Here is an 18,266-nt window from a genome sequence, read left to right on the forward strand (position 1 = left end):
TTCCTTCACTGGTTTCTTCTGAAGACAATGTGTGTAGAACAGCCAGGGATCTGACTCAAGTTTGATTTGCATATTCAATGTGCTGCTGTATTGTTTTGCAATTGCTTACAGCTAAACTGGCGATGATGGTACATGTCTGAATTTACTTTCGGTACTGTATATTTTGCAAATGGTCCAATATCTAAAATCCCAATGAAATTCAATCGTGTGCATTTGAGAAAACATTCGTGCTGCTGTGCATCAACAGCTCTCCATTATGTAAGCCTGCTTTTCCAAAGCTGTGGAGTCACAGGTTGCAGATATTTCAGACAAAATACACATTTTTGCTTTGCCGCCAAGAGTTTCCTCATTTCTTAAATGTCTCTGTTTTTTCAATGTATCTGACCATTTTCAAAACTTCTGTGCCTATGTGCAATCTAGGATTCTTCTTTCAGTGTCTCAGCTCTAGTCAAGACACATGCAGTTTGATGTTTCTCTGTCTATACAACCATGCGTCATTTTGGCTCTACAGTTGCTTTATTATTGATGCCCAACCCAATGATAAGAATGGCATCTGTGATGATACAATTCTTCCTAACTCGGTCCGGTCAACCACATCTTTCACAACATTCAAAAAACTACTCAAAACCCATCTCTTCTGTGAATACTTGACAGACAAATAAAAAAAACACTAACCCTCTCTCTTTCTCTCAACAGGTAGTGGTCTAGCTTTTGTTGAAACCAGTAACTTTGTATTAGCACCTATTGTATTATTGCTCCTGTATGACATATCACTTATTGCTCCCTGAACTCTTTGTAAGTCGCTTTGGATAAAAGCGTCTGCTGACTAAATGTAAATGTACAATAAAGTACATTAACATCAGTGACAATCACCTGAGGTGCTTAAACCTCTGGGTCTCATGGAGGCTGTGACCTTTTAAAGACATACGAGGCCTTGAGTGCTCTCCCGGTCTAATTTAACATGACAGATCAGTGAGTTGGACACTGTAAAGAACTAAAGGGAAACAAGAGGAACAGAAAACAAATCACAGTGAAGATGAAAGCAGCTTTACAGAGTAACATGGTCTTTTGTGCATAAACGTGTTCAGTTAATAATTAAATAACATTATTAGGACTAATAGAGCTAAGATCAAAAGTGCATGCTGGATGATTTTTGAAGTTTGCAATGTGACGGAAAGACAAGAAGAATGCTTCCTGATTATTTGTTGTGCATCAGTCATACGTAAATCAAAGATTCTGTAGGTGCTGTAGTTTTATTAAAATGTACTTGGACATTTCTTACATCAATATCTTGTACAGTTATTCATGTAATGACTAAAATGGAAGCGCAGTATAATTCGATATACAACATATATTGGTTAGAAAATATATTCCTGTTCATTTTTACTTATTTAACAACAAAAAGAATAATTTCTATACAAAAGGTGTAAGCATCATTTAAAATTTTCGTTATCAGAAGCTTGTAATGGATTGGTTTCTCCAAAAATTTTGTTTATAGGTTAACAGAACATAAAATCAAGGTGTATGCTGTGGCCTTTTATGGGCACTCAGATTCAGGTACATACAGTCTGCACAGCAATCTGTTTGAAGCAAAATGTTAAAAACTAAATTTTACAACAAATGACAGAATGTAAAAATGTAGGTCAATGTTTGTATATGCGGTGGGTGGGAAACTGATCTAGTTGCTTTTCCCATCCAAATTTGTGGACAAAACAGGCACAATATGATAAAGTGATGCCTTCCATTGTAACGTCATTTATTGTCTAAACCAGCCATGCACGTTTTGTTGCTCGCTTGGTGTCTGTTTGGCTTGTGCTGTGCAGCCCCACCCATAGTGGAATCCTATTAGTCCAAAATCCAGCTTTACATTAAACAAATATATTTGAATAGGATGTGATTGTATCATGTATCATTTCCACTTTTAGTTTAGACAGACAAATCACAAACCCATGTCGCACCTGGTTTCAGGGTTCAGCAGGGAATGGTTGTGTCCACTACATGACTTCAGTTCATAACCATGATAGTCATCTTCATTTTGGCATATTTTTCTGTTCTCCACAAAGTCAAATGGGGCAAAAAGTGAGTAATACAAAGCAACAACACAAAACCTACCGTTTATCCTTCTTTTTTAAATATACAGAGATTAAAATAGCCGGCCATATGTTGCCTTATCTTTCTATCAATTTATCGTTAATTCACTCGTGTTTCTTTATATTGCACTGGGACCCGTGCATGAAAAACAGTACTGAAGGACAGTGAAAAAGTGGTTACAGTCACTGTAGTCAGTGGTTTGTTCTCTCGCTTCTTTTTCCTCATTTCAAAAGTCCATGGAAATAGATCGCTGTCCCGGGTCCACCACGGTGGTGTTGTTGCTACGGGCGCTGCCATGGTTACGGATAGAGATGCTTCCACAGCCGCTTCCGATGCTGCCTGCAGCCCCTCCCACGCTCCCACCCCTCACATAGATTTCACAGGGGATCTCCTCCATGACACGATCCTCGATCACCTGCTCTGCACAGTCGTGAGTCTGTTTGTATCCATAGCAACTCTTCTTGTAGGTGCCGGTGGTGCTGCTGTTGAAGGTCTTCATGGGCGGCGGCTTGGAGAAATCATTGTGGTAGGAGAGCTCCATTGAGGTGAGTGTGGTGCGGCTCTGCTTCACGCTGCCACTGGAGGGGGCTTGAGCGCCGCAATGGTGCTCGTGGATGCACCGAGACATGGTAGAGGATCGCCGCAACTTGTGGTAGCCGTCCAGCTCGTCCGACAGCTCAGCCAGGTCTGACGAAAGCTCTTTCTCACGAAGAGAGAAAAGCTCATAGTTTGGAGGGTCGAAGACCTCTTGGAATCCACCTTTGTTGAAGACGGCGGGTCGACGGGTCACTACTTTCTTACGGGGTTGCTTCATTTGCACAAAGATGGAGATGATGAGCAAGACCAGAACCACGCCGGCGGAGATGCCGATTACAGTGCCGTGTGTCTTAGTGATTTGGTGAAAGAGTCCCTTGGACTTTCCCTCTGAGGGAGAGATACAAGACGAATGAGATTTCAAATATTTTAAACCACAAAAAAGTAATCTGTGTTTTCCAGAGAGATGAATATACAGAGCCACAGCTGGAAAAATAATGTTTTCTCGTGTTAAGAGAGTAAATATGTGGGCACTTCAAAGTAACACAAAGACAATTATTAGACAACACTTTTTTTGCTTTGTCTTCACCACCTGCAGCAACAACAAACATTCGTTTCATTTGAATCAGTCTAAGAATTTACTCGCTGAATCTGTCAAAGCAATTACTGAATTTATTTAACTCATATAATGACTGTTTATGAGACAACAGTTAAAGATAATGTATGTTTCGTTGTAATAAATGTTATTTTAATAAACACTAAAATAATTAACGTTAAAATAACATCCCCTTAAAGGATTCTTTATGATTTTAGTTTTTCGGCCATAAATACAGCGGTGTAAAAAATGAAGAGACCATTTTAAATGTTCATTTAATCAGTATTTCTAGATGTATTGTGGTCATTCCAGTTCAGTGTCTCTCAAATTTTAACAAAATCAAACCTCAGGAGTGACATAAAGTCATCCAATAGCAATGTGAAAAACTGACAGCATGACAAGACAAATGAAAACTGTGATAAAAATCCAGGATATCACATAAAAAATATCGTTGAACTTTTCCTAAATATACTCTTAAAAATAAAAGGGGCTTAAAAGGTTCTTCACAGCAATGCCAGAGAACAGGGGTCTTCAACTACTTTTCTTTGAGGGCCAGATTCCAAAAGTATAAATAGGACATGGGCCAGTGTTTTACCATATTCTCATTTCTTCTGTTATTTTGTTTTTCTGTTATTTATTGCGTTTTGTTCCTTTTATACTGTTTTTGTTGCTGTTACTTATAGGCCATGATTAAACATGCACACAAATATTGAATCCAGTATTTGTGCCTTTTCATGATATTAAATTAAAAGGGATATTGTCTTTTTAACTGTATTTTATATTCCTTAATGCATTACTTTACCCAAAAATTGCTACTAATTTACTCACCCACAGTCCTCCAGTACATCGAGATGTGTTTGGCATTGTTTTTTCAAGAAGATATTTCTGAAGATATTTGGTTGAATTAATTAAAGTTAAATCAATAAAAGTAAAAAACGCAAATACATTCAACACAAAAGTAATCCCTGCCCCTTGTGACGTTAAATAAGCGTTTTATAAAGCGAGTCAATTGATCTGTGCAAGAAACTGAACGCTATTATCACATCTTCGGGTGAATTCCGATCGCATTCATGTGCCCCACGCACTTATAGGGCGAGTTCTGGGGGGAGATTACAGTTAGCCTACTTTCAAGGGCACAAAACGCGTTTTATCGCGTGCGCAAACCGGTTGCCTGTGGCTGTGCAATGCATTGATTATAACGTTGTAAATAACATTAAGTTTCTTGGACTGACCGATCAAATCGCTTTATAAGACGTAAAACATTATGAGCCGCGGGAATTACTTTCGTTTTGAATGTAGCAGCGTTTTGGGCTTTTAAAGATGTGGCGTCTCAGGAGGACGTGCATTTAAAGTACACCGTTCTTAAAGTCTCTCCACTTATTTGAAATGTTAAGGCGGGCCAGGTAAAGATGATTGACGGGCCGCATTTGGCCCGCGGGCCACCAGTTGACTAGCCCTGTCATAGAAGAACCATTTTTGGTTCCACAAAGAACCATTCCGTCAAAGAACCATCTCTTTCTTACTTTTTTACTACCTTTTTTTGCCACAAAGAACCTTTTGTGAAACAGAAAGGTTCTTCAGATGTTAAAGGTTCTTTATGGAACCAAAAGGTTCTTCTATGGCATCGAAGAACCTTTTGAAGCACCTTTTTTTAAGTGTACATGTGCAAATATTAAAGAATCTTTTCTGTTATGTTGACCTGTTTCTCCAGTTTTCATTTTCTGCAAATAAATGCAAATAGAAACAATTTTTTTTCTAATTCGGGAGAAATGTTAGTAGTTCACAGAATGAAACAAAAATGAGCAGTTTACCTAAACACATGCCTATAAATAGTAAATTCAGAAAAACTGAAAATAATTTTGAAATGGTCTCTTCATTTGATCTGCAGCTGTAAATGATGGTTCTTCAAGGTAACTGAAGAAAAAGGAACTGAGGTTATTCTAACTTACCCTTGCAGTGATTCTCATCCCAGGGGTACACACAGTTCTGAACTCCGTTGCACACCAGTGAGTTATTGATGCACATGTTGCTGTGACAGAAGAAGGTGTTGCTGGAGCACGGAGCTGAAACACACAACACAGAGAGGAAAATCCTGTAAACAAGGAAACTTGCACCCAGATCTTCAATTTCTTAGCATGGCATCAGCAACTGTCTGCAGATAGGCGCGTGTCACGCCTGTGCCACAGGCTGTGTAGTTGGCATGGACCATAACGCTATAAATCAAGTCTAACAGCCATCACAAGGCCCATCTGGTCAGGTTGCCGCGAAGCCCTTGACCGAACGACGCTTAGCATGCTAGTCAGCGCGAAGGCTAGCGAAGAATGGAAAGCGAGGAAGATAAGCTAGTAATTGAAGGTGAGTGCTGATCTCTGGGGATGAATCCTTCAGGCTGTTTCTGCAAACCCTGACACTCCTTTCTTCTCGCTGTCTGGGGCGTAGGAGAACCTTTTGATTTCACTGATTTAAATGTGGGTGATGTGCTGCAAGGACATAGGAAAAACGGAATAGTTTGTGAAAGTGATGTGACCAAAAGATAAGAATAGTTTAATATTCGCTGCGTCACACTCTGTCATGAGCATTCACTGCCCAATGAAAACGTGAGAGAAGCCTTTGCTGTACTGCAGTTTAATATCAAAGTGATCTGACAAAATGGATCTGACAACCCATAAACAAACACACACAGATCTACGCATCCATGTGTTTTTCTCAATCCAGCTAAATATTACTATTAAATGCTGTTCTTACATTTGCAGTGTTAAAGTCTGCGTGGGGAGAGAAAATTCTCAGCCAGTGTGGGACTAAATGCTTCTGTTCTGACAGAATCTTGAAGAGGTTGTAACTTAATTTCCTGGCAACAGCTCCATGCTCCCACTAGTCTTTGCTCATTTCCAAAATTGTTAGACGTTTTCTTGCCTTCCAACAATGGGCAGCGCGGCATTGATGACTGCCAAAGTCACAGCACATCTACTGAAAGATTATCACTTATCAGGGGAGGTGTACGGAATGGGTTGATATGCCAAGTGCATTTGTTTCCTTGCTGGTATAGGGAGATGCATTCAAATTGACAATCCAGAGCTGGATGCATTGCTTCAGGTTTATACAGATTAATGTAATGTAAATCAGTCTCAAACACATACATGTATGTGTATATTATGTAAGGCAAACTGATAATAGAGGGTAAATAGGATATACAGTATATACAGTATATTATGTATATACTGTGTATATGTATATACATACACGTACACACATTTGTAATTTACTTTACATTTCATCATTCTTAATATTATTTTACTGCAGCAAAACCTAGGGCCGGTTGCATAAACTGCTTAGACTAGTCTTACAAGTTAGTCATGCAATTTTTTTCTTCAAAACTGGTCATAACTTATTTAAGTCAGTCACATAAAAAGATAGACTGGTCTAATTAAAATCTAAAAAGCAAGACTAATTAGTCCTAACTAATTGCTAGTCAGTGAGACTAGTTGTTAAGACACAGTTTTCACTTAGCGGCTGTTTATGCAACTGGCCCCTAATACTGACTACTTTCCTATAACATTATTTCTCCCCCAATTTTGTTTAAAGTAATAAGAAAAAAGAAACAAAGCAGAAGCAGTAGTCTAAACTATTTAGCATCTAATTCACAAACCAAATTTTCACAAACCAAATTATCTCACTGTCAGACATGTTTTCAGCAAAAATGCAGAAAACTGTACTGAGAAAAGACTGCAGTACAGGTTTGTAGGTCTGTATAGCATAAGAGTACACCAAGACAAACATGATATTCAAATTTCAAGAGTCACCAAGCAAAAAATAGTAGTAGTTTCTTAATGAAATAATGTTTATGAAAATAGGTTCTCAAGCTGTTATTATAGTAAACAGAGAGTAAAATAATAATAAAAAAAGGGTCACACTTTATTTTCAGGTCCAGTTCTCGGTTTTCGTAAACTATTAACTACGACTTTAGCTTAGTTAACTCTTAATTTGTTGCTTAATAATAGTTAGTAAGGTAGTTGTTAGGTTAAGGTATTGGGTATGGATTAGGGACGTAGAATATGGTCATGCAGAATACGTGCTTTATAAGTGCTTATAAACAGCCAATATGCTAATAGGCATGCTAATAAGCAACTAGTTAATAGTGAGAATTGGTCCTTATACTAAAGTGTTACCAAAAAAGTATAATAATAGAGCAAATAATGACACCAGAGCAATGACAAAAATGATGTAAACCGTGCTTTTTAGGTCTCTAACAGCAGTATCAAGATTCAGGAAAATAACTTGAAAGTACTTGCTAATATACGCTCAATGGGAACTGTAAAACTATCAGAAAATCGCGATCCTAACCTTTATCTTCACAACGAAATCCCACATGGCCAGTCAGCGATTTATTTTTCATGATTTATTCAAATATTGATGTCGGAGATTCCGTGAGCCTGGTGACTGTAGTGTATACTTTGAGTTAATACATGTTTCGCTTAAATATGCAATATGAGTAAACAGTGCTCATAAACAGCCGTTTAAACTGTAACCTCGCTTGAAATGAATAGATGCTTGGACCCGAAAATGGTATTCCTCACGTCACCACTTAACAAGCGAATACTCTGATGCATGAGTCAGACACTGCTGGAGTATTGAGGAGAGTCAGAACTACCAATATTGTGTAGAGAAACAGACCATTGTAATTCATACTTAAGTACCAAGGCATAAGAAACTAGTCACTGCTCATGTGTTTTTAACTCTGGTACAGAAAATGGGATGTGCATGATGACATGATACAGATATTTGGGCAGGGTGCTCATAATTCAGCAAGTATTCAAATTACATATTCAGGAAGTAGTCACATTACCCTGGCGCCTTTGAAAGTAAATGATGATTGTTTTGCCACTTGTTTGTCCATGTGCGAAATAAATACTTAGAATGTATAGGACAGTAGTCAACTACCTTTAGCCAACCAGTATCAGCCCTCGTCTACTTGCGACCAATCTGGACCAACATTAATTCCCATGGTGATCTTTTCAACTTGCTTTATTTTACCAATCCAAACACAACCTGACTGTGTCAACCTGTTTACGGTGCTACATGACAGTATAATGAGAAATCATTTGCCACTTCTGTGAGCCAGATTAGTATTCACATGGCGTTGACATTGAATGCTGTAATTAATTCCTCTAATTATTCTGCCATCTATTAAAACTATTACAGACAAGGGCAGGAATGCCTGTTTTCTTCATGGTAATTTTCATCAATTTGCATACAACCTTTAAACTGTCCTGAAAAGCAAAACGGGGAAAGAAAATGTGATACATTGTTCATATCCAAATGTCTAATGCGCTAAGTAACAAAGTCTAATTTATTTTTTGCCTCATTTCTGCAGAACTAGATAAGTAACAATTTTCTGTCACGACTGATCCATTAGCATGGAAAATGTGCAATGCTATAACCAAGCGTAAATTGCGGAGTTATTTGATTTCCTATTGCAAAGGTTGGGGGAGTAATTGGCTTTATTGCTGTCTATAAAGATTACTTTAATTAATTTAACACTTTTTTCACAGGTTGTTTGACTCAGTCACGGATTATACTTTACTTCATCCTGTTATTCAACCCCTTATTCTGATATTTCAAGCAACGTTTGTGATAAATTTACAAACTGAAAAAAAGATGAAAAGATTTCTGTATTACACACAAACAGTACACTGGATTAAAAGGCGAAGGAACACATGCTTTAAACACGCTGTGTTTTTACTCCAGTAAACGTTACAGTTGAATTGAGATATTAAGTATATTAAGATGTCATTATAACGTCATCTAGTCTCAATAATATCTGGTACTTTATAATCTGGGAAATAGTCTTGCACATTTTCTTCATGCTTCTTTCACACTGTGGTTATATACAGTACTTGCTATCCTGGAAAGCCGGACTCTGCCTGCAGCACATTACAAAATGAAATATAAATGATGTTTCTACCCAGCCTGCTGGCTTTAGCTTTTTTGCTAGCTGACGTGGCACAGCCTTCTCCAAAGGTCACATATAACTTTCTTGCACCATAAAAGCCACTGATGGAGAACTCAACTCACTGCTTCTTAATAAAAATTGTCCAAACTGGCACGAACTGTGTTTTTTTTCACTATTTTGTATTGTTATGTTCATATTTTAGGGCTGCACGGTCATGGGTAAAATGATAATCACGATTATTTTGCTCAAAATTTTAATCACTATTAATTAACACAATTATTTTGTCAGTTCAGAACTTTGGTTTTTAATTTCACTTCAGCGTGTTTATAAGGCCTATACTTTACAGCCAATGAATATTTTTATAATCTGCTGCCATTGAACTTCTTCAACACCGTATTTCAAAGCACGCAATCAATCATCTAAACACTCCACCACAAAAATGTACATTTTGTGACCTTCAGAATGAAACCATTTTTAATTTCTTTACTATTATACATTACTATTGGTCACCCTTAATGTTTCTCTGTGGGTTTTGCAAAAAAGTATTAAAGTCCCAGTGAAATAAAAAATGACAATGCCTATTTTTTTATGGAATATTGCAGCGTTTATTGTACATAGTTTATCAATGTGGATCACTCTCTTTTTAAAATTTGTGTGCCCTCAAAATCTTTAGTTAAAATCTGAAAATGCACTTCCACTTAAGTTAGACGGCTTGGGCGGAGCATCCGTTAACTCCTCCCCTTCAACTGTCAGTAAGCTGCCAGTTCCATTTCAAAATGCAATGGCTGTTTTATACATCCAATCAAATCGCAGAGCAAGATGAAAGCCATGGCCATAATTTTTTCTCATTCAAAATTCCATTTCACTCGATCGCAACTTCTGGTTCACGGGGACTTTAAAATAGTACAAATGCAGTGAAAAAATGTTGTGCTTTTTTATTTTCCGTAAAGTGGCAGTTTAAAAGATAGAAGCTTTGCGATGATTTTCTGACCTTATCTGGAATTTTGTGCTTGCTTTTAAAACATTATTACAACGATTATGCTCATGCTTATTTGTGGGAAGCATAAATTGTTATCACGATTAAAATACGATTAATCGTGCAGCCCTAGCATATCTGAATGACTTGTATGGTACTTTTGTTAGTTAGTCTTTGTTTGTTAACAGTTTTTCACCTTCATCTGGTCATAACTTTACTGTTAAAATGTCTATACTCACGATCCACAAATGATGTGAAGAGCATTCGGAAACGGCTGAGTCTGCTGCTCTCATCAGCCCACATGCGGACGACACCCACGCCGGTATCCAGCATCACGTCATTGGCCACAGTGCTGCAAAACTTGGCTTTCAGGTTCTCGATGGCGCTGCTGCCGTCGTACACTGCCACAAAGTTCTTCTTGCACTCGTTTGAGTGCTCCATCTGGTACTCCAGGAAGCGCAGGTATATCTGCAGGATAAGCCAAGCTTTAAACAAATGCATCAGCTTGATTCTCAAAATGCTGACCCAAACACTACAAGGAATAATTTAGAGTATAACCAAAATACTGCTGCATATTGGTCTGACAACTCGGGCCAGTGTGCAAAATAATCACTTTTTTTGCCTTAGCAAATTTGCTGGACAAAAATAATTTTTAATTTGGCCATAAAACTGTATGTAGTATAATTGTTGTCACCTGTCTACGACAAAAGATATGCTATGATGGGCTCCAGCACTCCCGATGACACTACATATAAAAAACAATGGCTATATACAATAGTGGCCAGTGATGTCCAACTTTACAAAATTGACCTTTTTGCTCGAGTATATACAATTTTTCTGTGTTGCATGGTTGTGCATGGAGTGTAAAGGAGAATGACTACAAAATATTACTATGAGAGAGAATCAACAAATATTAGTAGGCTAACTGATAAAACAGTAGTCAGTATGCTTTATTTCCTTTGAGCATTTTGTTTTTCTCTACATTTTTGTTTGTTTGAACAATGCCCACAATGCCGAATATGCTGTAATTTGAATTTTTGCTAAATAATTTTGTCCAAAAAATACCTTGGAAGTTCAGTAATCTGTCCTTTTTGTACCCTGCCTGCACCTTATATGATGATTTAATCTAACCTGAGAGGACATTGAAGACAAACAGCGCAAATATACTCCATTTTTGCCCCTACTGTATTTTTATCTTTGACACTGGTATTATTTACTTGTTTTTATTGTATGTGTGAGTGACAAACAGAGTTGCTGGGTCACAGTCCCACAGGCTAAATTCAGTGGTATTTTTATACATTTAAATTCCCCAAAAAGAAAGGCATGAGATTTCCTGTCAACAAAAGAGCCACTCCTCACAGCTCTAATAACATATCTTTATGCTTCGTAAACACATCCTCTGGTCTTTTGCAAAGTTCTTTAGGGATGTTTTTTAGCCCATCAAGTGTTCTGGCAATGAGCGCGTAATCCCTTGGCCATCTTAACGCCCCTTTCCTTCCTCAGTCTTATTCCTAGAACTGCTGATTCTGCTCTATTGCCATTTCTGCATCATTGGCCTAATACTTGCTGCTGCTGCTGCATTGCTAATTCGAGCTCTCCTTGAAAAGTTTCCTCAGCAGAAAGAGGGTCGAGGTCCGGTGGCCTCCTGTGGTCACGTCAGCCCCTGGTTTTAAGATGCTCATATATCTGCCCATGGCAGAAGAACAGGCTCATCTCATTTGATGAACTGTGGGAGTTAAAAAGGTGAGAAGAAAGTCACCTTGGACTTAGGAGGGGCACGTATGGTCCAGATGCAGTCCAGTGCATCTCCATTTTTGATCTTATCCTCTTCTTCCACCTGACTGGAGCGGATGGTCCCGTCTGTGCCACTGATCTCAAACTGGCAATCTGCCAGACGAAAAGGTTGGAAGCAAGAAAATATAGAGGAGATAGAATTTAGAACAAGAGAAGAAAGACCACAACCAAAATAAAGGAAGAGGGAGCATAGAGTGCAAACTGGAGGCAAATGAGAGTTGGTGAGATTATGAAAAATGGAGAAATGGAAAGTCTGACAAGAGACAGAGGCAGACAGGTAGCATGAGGCCAACATATAGGAGGAGTGGAGAATGTCAGTAAAAGATAGCCTGCAGTCTGCCGCAGAGAAAAGAATGCGCTTCAGATGGAATTGAAGTGGGGGGTGAAATATTGAGGGCCTTACCTGGAATTGGATTTAGCAATCCACCGACGTGCAAATGAAAATCTGGGTCTGAAATGATAAGACAGATATCGCATTACCCAGACAGCACGCGGTGGGAATCCCATGCTTCAGACGAGTAATAATATACAGTTTAGAAGAGCCGTGGGCACTGAAGCACAGAGATCGGCCTTTTGATCTAACAGGCAGCATTTAGTGTTTGCCTTATTTGACCATGTAAACACATAGAGAACAATTTCTTAAAACTACTGCATCTGAGGAGGACTGAAAATAATTACATTTGAAATATTTACATACAATTGCAAAGGTTACCTGCTATAAAAGTGTATTTAGCGCGGAAACCTAATCCTTCAAGCTCCTCGTCGCTGGTGAATTTGATCCACATAAAGCGGCCCGTGGAGGTGACCACACCTGGACCCTTTGGCCCACAGAAGCGATCGATTAGAGGAGAGAACCCGAAGGGACCATCCCTTATCTCTATGTGGTCAAAGCGGCACTCGAAGGAAGGCTCAATATAGTACGTTTTGTCAAAGGCCAGCTGAATTCTCTGGCGAGGGAGAGCTGCAGGAGAAAGGCAATGGAGAATATTTTTCTTTATTTGATGTAAGAGTAAAAGTTAGCTGATATCTATAGGAAATTCAGCACTGTAACCTGTGTTCAAGGAGCCTATTCTCTACACTAAAATGAGCTAACACAATAATACAACCTTCGTTCTACATACAGTACAACACAAATCATAAAGATGAACAACACAGATGTTGGATCCACATTATGAACAGACATAAGGACAGTTTAATGAAATTTATTCATTTAATACATCTCTTTTATAGCACTTAATAGACCATTATATTGCATTTATTTTGATTTATGACAAGACAAATGCAGAGACGGGCAGATAATAATCCAAAATCTGTGATGTGCAATAAATGCGGAAACATGCAGCTCTTTCTTCTAGCTAAACTATATGCAGATTCAGGTCACCCTGCTTGAGGCACTGCAACCTTAATCATATCAGTCTGTGAAACAAATATGTGGTGTCACTCTTGATTTACGTTTGCTCTATGAAATCGTGCACTGTATTTCCTGCAGCTTGCATTAAAACCACAGACTCTGCACATTCTACAATCATTTATCAAAAAATATATTTATTTCGTTCCTAATATAAAGGCACATGAAGGTGCACAGTTTATTATTGCTGTCAAGTTATTGGATTAAATATGTTGCAATGGAAAAGTATGAATTTTTCTACTAAAATGTATGTTTCTATCACTTCCAATCCAGTCCCCAACACGTACAAAATAAAACAAATTAATGCTAAAAAATGCTACTTGCACTCATTTTAAAATTACATTTGATTTTTTAAAAGATGGTTTTAAAAATAACATGCATTTGTTAGATAGTGTATGAATACTATGAATACTAGTGTATGAATCACAATATGTTTTGACCACAGGTGGCACTCTTGTACTGCTTGAGGTGTTGTTATGAACAATATTGTTTTATTCAGACTAATTCGTGTTGTAGTTGTATAGTGTATACTGAGACGCATTAGCAGATGATGATTGTTAAATAAATGAGGTGTTACTGTTGCATCTACTTTTTGAAAATAAAAAGCATAGTGCGAAAAAGAGAGGAGGATAGTAGAAGAGACTTTAGTACCTAGAAGCTAAATGTGACACTCTTATGTTAGTCAGAATTGTTTACTTGAGGCAGACATCAGTCATGCTGTTATACATTTTTCCTGACACACTGACAGCTAACAGCCGACGAAAAAAAGTAATTTCCATTTACAAATTTGACTTCTTTATAATTTCAAGTATATTACCTTCCAGGATGTACACACACTCCTTGTTGGGTGGATAGGAGTTGGGGTAGTTTGGAGATGTAAATAGGCCTCCATTGATATTCCGCGTCCACTGGCCGCACTGCTCAGCCTTAGTGGGAGATTCACCCTCATTCTGTGTCTCTGTGAACGGGCATGTGAATAGTGTAGACAGAAATTATGCAGAGGAAATATGACATTTGTATGAACTAAACTACAATGCTTGTGAAGCAAACTACAATAAAGCTTAGATTTACTATTAGTGATGTGTGTGAGAATCAGGTAGTTTTTTTTTGAAGATGCTTACATTTCACTATCATAAACAGTTGCTTGTCTAATGTCAATTACAATACAATAAATTATTTATTTTAGTTAGGTTTTATACATATTCATTTTAAATCTGTACACTATAAGGAAGCATATCTTTTGCCTGTTTTATCTTTATTGGCCAGTTACCCTCAAACTTCTGAGAAACTGAGAACTGGCTACATACTGTATATCCAAGTATAGAAGGGAACCCTCTGCAAACTCTGTGTGGATGTGTACAGAATATCACAGAACTGTCACAGTTCTGAGTTTAGTGTGAAAATGTGATTCATACCTTTGATGTTCTGGGCCAGGGCAAATCCCTCTTCTATTACAATGAGAAGAACCCAAGCTGGAAAAACATGCAAGCAAGTGGCATGTCAAAATATAAAGTGACAAAAGTACAATTTCATCCACATATGTCACCAGACATCAGAGATGCATGTGTTCAAGTGCTGTTGGGCTGAAAGGTCAGGCTAAACTCTGGTGTGTTTGTGATAGCCTTAGAAACTAGTAGACAGCATAAAATAAATCTAATCTAGGCTTCTATTTCGGTCTGAAAATGACTGCACTACTCCAGCACCGATTCAATACGTGGAGGCAAAGGCCAGAGGCGGCGTGGGCATAGAAACACAAGGATATTGATCACCGCAACTCATCCATCCCTGAACCAGCTCAGAAATAAATCTAATAGATGGATCAATAGTTTTAAAATCTCTGTCATGTCATAACACGTCTTTCACTTGACATAAGGCCATATGTCAAAGACTCCTGCCTCTAAATTTGTGACAAGCTGACTTAATAGGCTGACAAAATAGCAGTCACAGCCACAATGCTGATTTAATTGAGGGAAAATAAAACTAAATAAATAAAACTGATAAAGCCCAATAGAGGTACCATTAACATGATACACTAGACCAACATATTTATACTTTAATAGATGGATCAAATTGTTAGTATTATAAATTGTCAGAAACTATTCTTCCGCCATGTAACATAGTTCATTAGCCTAACTAGGCATCTTACGGTTGCCAAGCAACACAGCGCAGCGCATTAATAGTGTGCGAATTCTCTGCATTTTGTCTCTCGACACGGCTCATCTCCTCAGAATATGTTATGTGAGACGTTTTAAGAGGCGACTGAATTCGTATCGAAAATGTAGGAAAATCCCATCACATCCTACATTTGGTAAATTCAATTCTAATCTCGTGTCCTGTTATAAGCCTGTTATCAGTCCTTCAATATGATATTCAGGTGAAGAAAGTTTCATTATTTCAGAAACTACAGTGTATACACGCCTCAGCCTATTCTTTACAGACAGACTTTCTGTAGGCCTACCAAATAATTGCTTCCTGTTTACTATAACATTATAAAAATAGCTGATATGGGTAAAATAATATTAAAAAAGGTCTGCTTTATCAATAAATGTAAGAAGCCTTTAGGCCTAATTCAATAATCCCCTGAAGCACACAAACCTGGGAAAAAAGGCAAACATACAAAAATGTGTTTAGTGTAAATAAGTTTTAAATCGCAAATAAAGATCGTAAAAAGCTTGCACGGCCGATATGGGTCTGTCTGCATGGATTATTTTCAGTTTGCTGTGTGGTTTCAATTGAACAGACATCTGGGATGTGTCCCATGGGACGGAGCGCTGACATATATTACATTAGTCTATAAATACAGCAAATCAGATCTGAGGAAAGTACTGTAAATTGACTAAATAGATCCATCGGCTAATCTTGATTGAGTAGGCGAACTGTATAATGGATTGGAACTAAACGTGGCACTTAATATATGCAATTACCTCGACTATGCTTCCTTCACATTGGAAAACATTAAGATTTCATTCGATTTGATTGCAATGTTGACTTTGACAGCCCTTTGTAATGCCTTCTTTTAATTAAATAAATGCATTTGGAATAATAGACAAAGAAATGCCTTGCTAAAACTCAAATCAGTAGACAATACAATCTCAATGCAGGATCATTTATATGTGTTAAAATGAATATTCATTATTATTAAATAATATGATGAGTAATAGTACAGAACAGACCAATAAAAGAGCATTTTATGAGTGTAACATTTAGATGGGAGAAATTTGGCATTTATCATTTTACATATCTATCCAGAATATAAGACTTGTTTTGGAGAGTCCTTATTTCAGAAACATGTGATCACACCTCACATTACAGTGTTAATAACAACTGGTAATATAAATATATAATATAACGAACATTTAGTCTACATGCTATAATTATATCTGTGACCAGTTTGCAATCTCACATTGTTACTGCTATAGTAATTCATTGTGTTAGTTTGAAATGTACTCTAATATTGTTCATTGTGAAGCACTGCCACATCCCTTTCTCCTTACAGTTGACAGACCTGGCAAACGCCAACCATTCATTATTTCTAATTAACACCGACTCTCTATATCTTTATCTTATGTTTATTGTATTGTATTTCTTAAATGTTTATACCCATAGGCCCTTATTTAAATCATTGTGTACTGTATTCTATTGTGTTATGGTCTCTGTGTACTGTTGTTGCTGTTTCTGAGTTCTGGATGCTCCTGTCACCAAAACAAATTCCTTGTATGTGCAAACATACTTGGCAATAAAGCTCTTTCTGATTCTGACTTAAACCTCATGACTATGACATGTTTCCATCAGTAGAGAGAGCCACGAGCAGCGCGTGCTCCAGATGTGGAGCTGTCACTTCAGCACTCGCATCATGCTGCTCCTGCAAATGCCACGCGCTCACACGGCGAAATTGCACGAGACGCTGCCGGAATCTAATGCAACTCGCCTTTGTGTGACCACATTCCATATGGCCAGTTTACTGGCAAGCATAAACGAATTTAGTAAATTAATAGAAAGCCAATAGGTTACATTTACAGAAAGACAAATGGATAATAAATCGATTTTCAAGAATTCCCCCGACAAACGTTGTATAATAAACAAAAACACACCTGTAGGTGGCGACGCAATTTATGATTAACTCTGTAAAATTACAACTTGTTAGACATTAAATACACGGTAAGGCTGCCACGAAAAATGCTTCAAAATATAAAACTGTATTATTTCGATGCTTTGTTATAGCAACAACAGTACTAGACAAAGAGTGTAATGTAAAATACAAAAAACTGTTTTTTTCAACTCACCTCTGTGCATTTCCTCTTGCTGTTATTACCAGTTCGTCCGCCTTCGTGAGCTCTGTATGAGCGTGCTTTATCTCTCCATCATACCATCCAATACATCGAGACTTAAAAATCCCAACTTTTCGTCGACCGCTTTAATCCCATCCCTCAAGCAAAGAAAACACTATATTCCTTACGACACGCGCTCCTCAAGACGGCGTGAGATGTTGTAAATTTATGTAAGAATGCAAGATTTTAATCCTGTTGAGAAATATGCTTTGTATATCCACATGCAGTGTATTGCCTTAAGTACGCGGCGCCAGTGTAGTCCGGAGAGAGACGAGTGTCTGTAGGAGTCTCGAGCTGAACTGAGAGCGAGGATCGAGCTTAAACGAGCCTCACTTGCGCTTCGGGCGCTGTTCGCTTGAATGAGGAGCATCTACGCATGCGCACTGGCACGAGCGCACGTCTCTAAACCGGAGGTGAAGACAGAGCTCGGTCAGATTAAGGTGACGGAATTCGTCACGGTCGCGGCATCCGGACAAGACACAATTATTGATTGATTTTTTTTGTGAGGACTTGAGTAATGAACTGTAATGCGGGTTTATTTTGTGATTAAGATGATTTACGGCCAAGGATAGCTCTTAGTGACAACTTTA

At 38.0% G+C, this 18,266-nt stretch overlaps 1 protein-coding gene across 1 annotated transcript; it reads right to left on the reverse strand.

The window, feature by feature from the left end:
- Positions 1-1,219: 1,219 nt before the first annotated feature.
- Positions 1,220-18,039, reverse strand: LOC130560446 (neuropilin and tolloid-like protein 2). The gene is made up of 9 exons (XM_057344213.1): positions 17,632-18,039; positions 14,764-14,820; positions 14,166-14,306; positions 12,653-12,901; positions 12,344-12,391; positions 11,906-12,033; positions 10,386-10,614; positions 5,170-5,283; positions 1,220-3,015 (listed from the first exon to the last, which is right to left on the reverse strand). Exons 1-9 carry the CDS (start codon positions 17,639-17,641, stop codon positions 2,318-2,320), a joined length of 1,674 nt encoding a protein of 557 aa, XP_057200196.1. The 5' UTR covers positions 17,642-18,039; the 3' UTR covers positions 1,220-2,317.
- Between the last annotated feature and the right edge of the window lie 227 nt (positions 18,040-18,266).

Source organism: Triplophysa rosa, linkage group LG1 (assembly GCF_024868665.1).
Source record: "Triplophysa rosa linkage group LG1, Trosa_1v2, whole genome shotgun sequence".
NCBI classification, from domain to species: Eukaryota; Metazoa; Chordata; class Actinopteri; order Cypriniformes; family Nemacheilidae; genus Triplophysa; species Triplophysa rosa.

Bases quoted from the DNA above. Each gene is read 5' to 3' on its own strand.
- LOC130560446 (XM_057344213.1), bottom strand. The intron at 10,615-11,905 runs GTGACTTTCTTC...CTTATCCTGCAG, and splicing joins GTGCCCCTCCTAAGTCCAAG to ATATACCTGCGCTTCCTGGA. The intron at 5,284-10,385 runs GTGAGTATAGAC...TGTGTGTTTCAG, and splicing joins CTTCACATCATTTGTGGATC to CTCCGTGCTCCAGCAACACC.